The sequence below is a fragment of the Alosa sapidissima genome, chromosome 1, assembly GCF_018492685.1.
Source record: "Alosa sapidissima isolate fAloSap1 chromosome 1, fAloSap1.pri, whole genome shotgun sequence".
NCBI classification, from domain to species: domain Eukaryota; kingdom Metazoa; phylum Chordata; class Actinopteri; order Clupeiformes; family Clupeidae; genus Alosa; species Alosa sapidissima.
In genome coordinates, this window is record NC_055957.1 from 55,996,034 (window position 1) to 56,005,716 (window position 9,683).

The following is a 9,683-nucleotide window of genomic DNA, read 5'->3' on the forward strand; positions in this document are numbered from 1 at the left end:
TCTGCTCACCGGTTCCATTTTTTTAACAGCCATTTCATTATTGATAAGTTGGTTACATTAATATATTAACATGTTCCATTAAAGAAAATATAGAAAATAACTATTTGTGTGTGCTGTAAAATGGTTAGAAGAAATTAAATCGGAATCGGCTAAAATCGGTATCGGCAGGTCAAACTCTATGAAAAATCGGAATCAGCCCAAAAAATTGCAATCGTAGCACAATTACATGCCCACAATGTCAACAGTCTCTAGTGTTGAGTGACATCACGCTCTGTCTGCCACTCACTGTCTGTAGCTGATCGAAATGAAATAAGCTTAAAGCTTTCATGTAAGACTGTATGTTTAGCCTCTTGAATAACTTAATGATATAGAAGACAAGCCATTTTGTAGAGAGATGCATCATCATATGAGATTTGCAATGATGTGACTCTAAAACAGTCTTGGTAGCATAAGTGACATGTCGCTCTGTCTGCCACTCGTTGTCTAGCTGTGTGGCATTCTGAAACATCCTTAAATTCGGGACCATTGCTATTGCTTGTTTCAAATCGGGACCTTGCAGTTGGAATTATCGTTTGTTTATTCAAAGTCTCAAGTCCAAAGTAGCCTGGGCTATTTGAAGTGTCAGTTTATTGCACATCATGTTTACGTCATTTTGATTAGCCACTGCATACCCATGTTTGTTGGCGTGCAAAATCCACGGAAACCATTTTATGCAAGCAAACTGCAAACAGTGATTCTTTATGGTTGAGGTCAGACATGACAATCCTCCAAATATCATGCATCTTGACCCGTGCTGTGCCCTGATTCAGTGCTGCCAAAACTCTGCTTACCCGCTCTGTCTCTGGCACTGCACTGTGCTGTGTGAGAGGGGAGTGGTTACAGTAGAGCGGAGAAAGCCAATGTCAGCTTCTTTGACCGATATATTTAACAATATGTTTTGCATTACTTATCCAAACAACATCAAACTTGGCACTGCACTTACTCGTGCCCATAGCAAGACACTTGCCATGTTTGAAATCAATCGGACGAATGGTTCGAGAGATATGCGAATAATAGACACACTGACAGACAGACATTCCTGTCATTTATAGATAGATTATTATTATTATTATTATTATTATTATATTAATAATAATAATTAATGATGATAATAATAATAATAATAATAATAATAATAATAACCCTCACAGACTTTTCTGCCATTAAAGGTCTCATCTCATCGTTTTTTCATTAATTTTGCAGTGGTCTGTAGTATTGATGAATGCCCTGTGAGCCGGTTTTGGTGAAAAAAATGCTGTCCTGCGTCTGTTTCATGCTGTTCTAGTTTGGTGGGGAAGGTGGGCGGGGAGGAACGACTGGATTTCGCCTCTAGTCATGAATATTAATGACATGCTAATGAATTCACCTCTGATTGGCTAACAGTACTGTGACGCTTCCTCCAGTGCGTCCTCATCCGATTCTGCCTGTGCTATGCTCCATATTCAACTTTACAGTGCTAAAACCTGGCTAAAACTCGAGTCAAAACTGTTGCACAAAATGTCTTCGGAGATACAACTTCATGTGTTTGATCCTAGTATTCGAGTAGGAAGAAGAACTGCTTCCTGATCGTTTGTCGGTGAACGTTGGTTTAATAGAATGGTAACAATTGCCTGTCAGCTTAAAATTTCTCCTAAAAGAGGTAAACGTTTGTGACAATCGTCATCTTGCTTTCAAGTAATAAACAGTTGGAAACGTTTTAAAATAAAGACCTATTTCTTTACACAGTCAAAAGTCTTTGCAATCTTCCTAGTAGATATTTTACTTCACAACACAGGTAAGCACCCTAAATGCAGTTCAGCCACTGACCTAGCCTGCTAATGCTATCGGAATAGCTAGATAGTTATGGTTTGAATTCCATGCTACTATCATTGAAAGACCACTTGGTCATAGCCCAATATATAGATAGATCTAAATGCAAACACGCCTACCTAGCTATATTTTGCTGGAATTGTACCAGAATGCCTACAGAAGCAAGAGAATGTGTGCTGCAAGACTTCTCCGGTAATGAGAACTATGGCTTTGATAGCCTGACATTGGCAAAGGTTAGCCTACTCAAGTTGTTTTCTGTCACGTATGACAGAAAAAGTAGCCTATAGGAATCTTATAGTATTTTGGGACTAAATATTACAGTAATCTTATAGGAATACTAGGTACTATAAGACTACTATAGAAAAACTATAGCGGTTACAGGATATTATAGAGTTATTAGTAGTACTTCTACAGTATGTCCCAATTATTCCTATAAGATTACTATAATATTTTGTCCCAAATACTATAAGATTCCTATACTACTTTTTCGTAAGGGGATTGGTCATGTGGTTAGAAAAATGGGCAACACCAGTACCCCTGTTGTCTGTATGACCCTGTACCCAGGATTAGAACCAGTCTGCCTTAGCATAATGTACTCCCTTCAAAATGCACTAAACATTCGACTATGACAACTATGGCCCTCTGTGAGACTGAAGATATGAAAGGTAAGATAAACCTTTAGCTTAAAAGGGACAAAAACTGATGAAACTCCTAAAACAAATATACAAAACAGGTCAGTTGTCTATAAACAACTTTATTATATTTACATACAGCAGTGGTACTCAAAGTGTGGTCCGCAAGCTCTCTCAAGTGTTCCACAAGTAGATGTGGTAAAATATAATAGATGAGTTGTTTGCAATATTGAACCAACTTGTATGTAAATCCAAACAGTTCTGCAACACTGATGTAACCTATGCCAGTTTAAATCATACGAATCCTCTGACACCATAAGCAAGGTGCAAAGACAATAAGCAAGGTGGTTCAGTAAGAAGGCCTATTGTGTAATATACTGTTGAAGTAGGTCTACTGTTTTGTTTTTTTTTTGCTAGGTGGTCCGTGAAACACTGACAAATAGTAATATTGCAGTCTATTAAAATAATGCAAACACAAAACAAGAACATCCAAACTATGCACAGAATTCAAAATGTCCTCTTTTTGCCAGATGATGCAGACATCTGGCCTACAGATCCTTTGTAAGATAGTGCTGGGATTATTTAGGGAAAAAGGTCTGAGTTGTTGTTTTGGCTTGTATTGTCCTGGGGATCCGAAGGGACAACACACAAAACACATTCGTTGGCTGTGATGATTTTATTACATTGCTCTTTGATTGCGCTGGGCCATAGGTGGAGCCATCAGGTGTTATTGTGGAGATGTCGCTTTCATCCTCCTCCTCCTCTTGATCAATCCGAGGTCTTCTAGCTGGCCTTGGATGAACAGGCTTGATGGCAGTAGAGGTAGCAGGCCCCCATGCCCATGGTGTATCCGAAGTGCTTGTATCAATACTCATACTTTTCATGAAGTATTCTGTTTGGGTACCTAAAGTAAATAAATGTGTATTACTGTCAAGTTACAAGATACTAATAGTACACAGGACATTCACTATCTCACAAAACTGTACTGGCGCAATGGAAACAAAAATATTTTAGTGACTGTGGTAAGGTGTATGATGTACTAAGTAGCACACCCACAAGAAGACATTCGGTAATATCAATTCTATCTGTTATGCAATTCATGGGTTTCATCAGGTCCATTTACACAGGTGTATTAATCAAGCACCATGCAGTCTGCATTCATAATCGAGGTGCTTGATTTTATACACCTGTGGAAAGTGACCTGAAGAAACCCATGAATTGACTTCCCAAAACATTGACGAGCACATAAGAACCTGTATTAGACTACTAGAAAAAGACTTCTAGAAACTAACTAGCACAACAATAAAAGTTAGATCACAAACCTTTGCTTCTAACGTGATGACCTAATGTAGGCTAGAAAGCTGTGTAGCCTGACATGAGGATGTGCTCTGGAAGACATACAAAACACTAAGTAAACAGCAAGTAATCAAACAAAACATCATTGTATGTCAATGTAATAATGGCAAGAAGACATAAATTAGACTGAAGTGTAAATACCTGAGCTCTAGTGATAGCAACTTAGCCTAATAGTGCAGGGGTATTGTGTTTTTGATTTTCCCTGTTTAGACTAGAACAATACCCGTACTTAGTTGAGCATAAAATATTGTTGCTAATATTATTATTTGTGGTTTAACGCTTAGGTTAGAAGATTATAGGTTCAACAAGCTAAATCTCTGGGTAGTGTGGTCAGTTTCTTATGAGTGTAGCTACACCAGGCACGTAACTGAAGCATTCCGTTCGCGTTATGTACTGCAACAATTAGCTTCCAATAGGCCTAATCAATGGAAGTAGCTACACCTGGCGTGTTAGTGGCCTGTAGGCTACGTTCGGGAAAATAGACCATTCCTCTAATGGATTTTACCAGAGCCCTTCCTATTAGGCATTCTCTGATTTTACACGTCGCGAACAGAACACTTCAGTTACGTGCCTGGTGTAGCTTCCTGTAATATAGGCTAGCCTAAGCCTAGCTTGTACCCTTTTCATGCATGCTAACGTGAAGAATATGAACATGCTATTTTGTAACAGACGTTAGGTGGAAAAGTTTGTTTGTACTTACAGCCTGTGAGCTGGTGGTCGATCGTCATGACGGTACAGAACCAGGTTTTCAGAACATCGATGCAAAACCACTTTCTAAGGCAGTGAGTGTTGTCGAAATGATTGGAACACAGAACTAATGTTGCACTACTTCGGTGGTGGTGTTCCAACGATAAATCCAAACCATTTCTTCCTCAACTCATGTTTCTAAGGCAAGACATGCAACATTGATGTGTTATTGCCAGAAATAAAACAGGCACGATTTTTTTTCTGCCATGTTGGCAACTTGCTGTTAGCTCCTACTAGCTGCAGAGAGACAATCCCCTAGCCGCAAAATCTTCCAGTCTTCCTGTAGGCGGTCACAAGCCAAGGTGGGCGAGGCCATGAATAGTCAGTTTCCCTTCGGCGTCATTGGGAAGGGCTCTTTCTGATTCGCTTGTTTTTCCGTGTATTTTCTTTCATTGGCTAATGCGGGCAATGGGGGTAGAAGATCATTTTCACGTGCAGCATGCATATGCAACTTGGAGTGAGCTATAGTATTTCGAAAGTAACAAGTATTAAACGGTTTGTCAGTGAATGTGACCTTTAAACAATTGAACAATAAGAACACTGAATCAGAGAGGGTTAAAGCGGAGCTAGTAATCAAGGATCTTTGACTGAATCTATAGAATGTTGGCGTGGGATTCTAGAAGAAACCAGGAAATGTATGCTGGTTAAAACAATTCAGTACAGATTTATGATAAGGGGACAAAGCTGGTAGTCACACCTGTATAACTAAATGTGTCCATTTAGTTAAAGTCTGGTTAGCTATGACCTCATGTTGACAGTTATACCTGTGCCCTGTTTCGTTAAAATACTTTCTCCTCATTTCAATAATGTGACAAAGCAGCAAAAAATTCCTCTAAAAAAACAGGGATTCACAACTTCTCTATTTTCCACAATCCATTTATTACTGCATTGCTGCCATGGTATTTCCATGTATGCAGTATTCAAGGTTTTACCATTTCATACCATAATAAATTGTTCATTCATTCTGATTTCTGATTGCAGAACAGATGGACGAAGTGCATACAGAATCACCGGCTGAAGTAACCTGCCCATTATGTGGGGTAAGGTTTGATACAAAGAAGGGACTATCCAATCATGTGCGAGGCCATCTTAAGAGACTGGGAAAAGCATACTCTACAGCTACTTTTCGATCTCCACTTGACATTTTAAAGCAGTTGATGAGCAATAGAAAAGAGTTTCAGAAAACTCTCCAGGCTTTCCATAAGCGACAAATTACTTCTAAAACTTATAGCAGGAAAGATCCATTTTTCTTATCCATTGAATCATTTACAGAAAATGATCAGAATTGTTGTGAAGTGCTAGCCGAAGGAGCCAAAAATAAACAGTTTGAGGTTACAGATTCAGAAAAATCCCCCCCCTCAAGTGATTTGATAGGAATGCTGAAAAAGCGGAAGGCACATCAAGTGAAGAATCTCAATCATACAACAAGGAAAGCTCTCAGTTTACCACTGCAACAGACTGACTCCCTCTCAGGTGATTTTTATTTTAACCTTACCTAACCACCCTCAGGCATTCAAATTATACGTACACTGTACATACTGCATATAACTGTTTTTGTATTATTATTTGCTATAAATTGATAGTTTTAATATGATTGTCTTGTAATATTGTAAGTCACTTTGGATAAAAATGTCTGCTAAATACCATTACCATGATAGGCAGATGGATATTTTGTTATGGTTGGTTGTGAAGTAGGAATCACACAATCACATGCAATTAGGATTGCGCATTAGGAGTTATCATTGGGGGCCAAGCAGCGAAGCTGCGAAGGCACCCATTGTGTTTCTACCTTTTCTTATTGGGGGCCAAGCAGCGAAGCTGCGAAGGCACCCATTGTGTTTCTAGCTTTTCCTATTATTGGGGGCCAAGCAGCGAAGCTGCGAAGGCACCCATTGTGTTTCTAGCTTTTCCTATTATTATTGGGGGCCAAGCAGCGAAGCTGCGAAGGCACCCTATTGTGTTTCTAGCTTTTCCTATTATTATTACACATCTTTCCTCTGCCATTTAAGTCTATGGCAGCCCATAGAACCGTCTGGTGAAAAGTTGTGAAATTTGGCACACTAATTAGGCTGCATCCCAGAATTAATTTCACCAAGTTTCGAGTCCGCACCACGAGCGCTCTAGCGCCACCAACAGGCCAAATTGGAATCATTGGAATCCTTGGACCAGGCCGAGTTCAACGCACCCTATGACGTCATTTTCCGCCATGATGGATTTTCCGCCATATTGGATTTTAGTGAAAGTGAAATTAATTTTTCACAGGTCACAAATTTTGTCCGATCGTCACCAAACTTGACATACCTGATCTTCAGACCAAGCCTAACAAAAGTTGTGGTGTTTTATCTTCGGAACTTAAACCGTTCACCCGTAATATCCAATTGAAACTTGCGGCGAAGCCGCCAAACAGGAAGTGAGCTCATATCTCAGCAACCCATTCATCTATCATAACCAAACTAAGTATATGGACTCAGGACCCAATCAGGGGGACGCTCAAGAAATTTGGTGACCTTTGACCTCTAGGGGGCACTGTAATTAAGAAACATGCCTTTTGGCCTGTAGCAGCAGTTGTGCTTAGAATTAAAATACACTAGTGGTGTCTGGTACTACTGTTGAAGGTCCTTAGGTCAACCCAAGCCAATTTGTGATGTCATCATAATTGATTCGGCCGCCATATTGGATTTAATCAAAAACACGTACAAATTTTCGCAGGTCACAAATCTTAGTGGATCCTCACAAAAATTGGCAGAGACAATCTTCAGACCATGTCTTATCAGTGCATCACTTTTTGGAACAATTGACAGAAGCATTCGGCTGTAACAGCCAATCGAAATTTGTGGCGAAGCCGCCAAACAGGAAGTGAGCTCATATCTCAGCAACCCTTGCATGTATCAAAGCCAAACGTTGTGCATGGACTCATGACCCAATCAGGGGGACACTCAATAAATCAGGTGACCTTTGACCTCTAGGGGGCGCTGTAATTAAGAAACATGCCTTTTGGCCTGTAGCTGCTGTTCTAGCTATCGATCTTTTATTTTTTGATGTGAAACTGATGACAACATGTTCCATCCAGTTCATTCTAATGCGTGCATGCAACGGCAGGGCGGGGTGGGACGGTGGGACGGGCAGGGGTGATTAGGTGGAGGGGGCTGGCTGGCGGAGGCGGAAGCAATACTCAGCCCTGTTTCAGCCCAACAAAGTCAGTTATGTTTTGATGTGACACTTGTTGAAAGTGTTGATCGCAGGTGTCTGAGTTCTATCTTGTCGCCGTGGTTACTTCGGCCTATTCAGCTTGGCCCCCTCATTGCTGCTTGCAGCTATATTTTCAATATGCTTTCTTCGCAGAAAAAAGTCATTTAAACGGGAAGGTGTGTGAACATTGTAATGCAGCATTTCATAGTGGTATCAGTCTGTCCAATCACCTTCGGGCATATGAAAAACGAAAGAGAGCTGCGCTGCGCTATGGCACAAGTAAGTAATTCTTTGGAAAAGGTGAAATTGTTTCTTTACTTCCAAACTCCATTTCCATAACCACAAATGTGATTTTATGCCTTTTATACTTTACGCCTTATAGCATATGACTGCAAACAAAGGAAGCAGAGGTCTGGATCCAAGAAAAAAATATTTCCTCTACCCTACACTACCGAGAAAATTTATCGACTCACATGCAGGTATTACATGCCTTACCCATTTTTATTTTCCTTGTATGCACCACAATTACAGAGAGTTTTTTTAAATATCTTATTTACTTTGTAGATTCTGTGATTTGGTGTTCCAAGGCCCTTTATCTGTTCAAGAGGACTGGATCAAGCATTTACAGAGACACATCATTAATACCAGTGTTCCACATACTGGAGTATGCATGGTTGAGGTGACATCCTTGCCCATGGGCCCTGTCAGTGAAAGGAGGACAGAAGCCTCCTTATTTTTGACTGAAGTATTAACTTGAAGATAAGATCAATAAAAATATTTGTATCGCGCATATTTCAAAAGGCACATACTGTTTTGATGTTGCAGCAGTGTTATTTTCATTGGTAATACTTTACTTTAGGGAACATACTGTATATTGGCCATTAATACATAACTAGTATGTCTGTATGGGTGACTTATAAACATATGGGTTTGCATTAAACATTGTTAATGATTTTCATAAAACTTTATAGCCAAGAATAGATTACTTATTCAATGAAAATAGGCAAATGAATTAAATTGGTGATTCTTAAGAAACTTTAGTGGTTTACTGTTACACCAGTAACCGATACCTCCATATCCTCTTATCTAACTGGGGTAAAAATGTTAATATTGTTAATTGATCAATACAGTATTATCTTTTTATTACAGTTGGCATTGAAATTTAATTTGTCATGAGGTTTATTTTTATGGACTGATAAATCTTAAATATTATATTCCCATATTTGTGTTGGACTTTCTACCAAACCAAAGGCTTCTAAGGTTGGTGCCAGAGTGGTGGATACGTTTTATACATTTTGTATCATTTTCAAAATTGTATATGTTGTTTATGTTCTTTTTTCGGCTAAATATGGGTTTACAGATTATCACATTCTGTTTTTATTTGCATTTTACACTTTGTCTGAAACTGTCATCGTAATTGTAAATGTGTGTTTTTTTATCATTAGAATTGTATCATACCTTCATCATTTTCCTTCTTAGAGTAACATGATGTTATTTAACCCCTCACTTGTGCCTATAGCTACTTCTGTTTGTTGTGACAATGACTAAACAGGTATTACTACAGGCTATGAAGTCTGACATGTCTGGAGAAGAGAAGGAGAACTAACTGACATATTGGATTATGAGGAACCAATTCACAACCTAGCACCACCACCTTCTGTAGAACCTAGGTACAATTTCCTTTTTCTCTTCTAACCTGCCTTTGTGTGTTACGGTTAGGGTTGCAAAATTCCGTGGATTTTCAAAGTTGGAAACTCTCCGTGGGAATTGCCCAAAAATAAATAATCACATTCATCTAATCTTTCCTAACAATCCACTAGCTGTCTGCCCCATAAGAAGGAGGTCAAAAAAACGTGTCTCTGTAGGCAGCCTAGGCTCTGAGATCTGTACACAAAAACAATTGCTACCAAT

General features: G+C 39.2%; 1 protein-coding gene across 1 annotated transcript in view; it reads left to right on the top strand.

The window, feature by feature from the left end:
- Positions 1 to 9,278, top strand: part of znf644a (zinc finger protein 644a) — a 90,085-nt gene extending 80,807 nt beyond the window's left edge. Inside the window, exons 3-6 of the mRNA XM_042101289.1 lie at positions 5,565 to 6,056; positions 7,926 to 8,051; positions 8,155 to 8,251; positions 8,337 to 9,278. Of these exons, the coding sequence (XP_041957223.1) occupies positions 5,565 to 6,056; positions 7,926 to 8,051; positions 8,155 to 8,251; positions 8,337 to 8,529 (908 nt within the window). The 3' untranslated portion in view covers positions 8,530 to 9,278. The remainder of the gene's footprint in view (positions 1 to 5,564; positions 6,057 to 7,925; positions 8,052 to 8,154; positions 8,252 to 8,336) is intronic.
- The last annotated feature ends 405 nt before the right edge of the window (positions 9,279 to 9,683 follow it).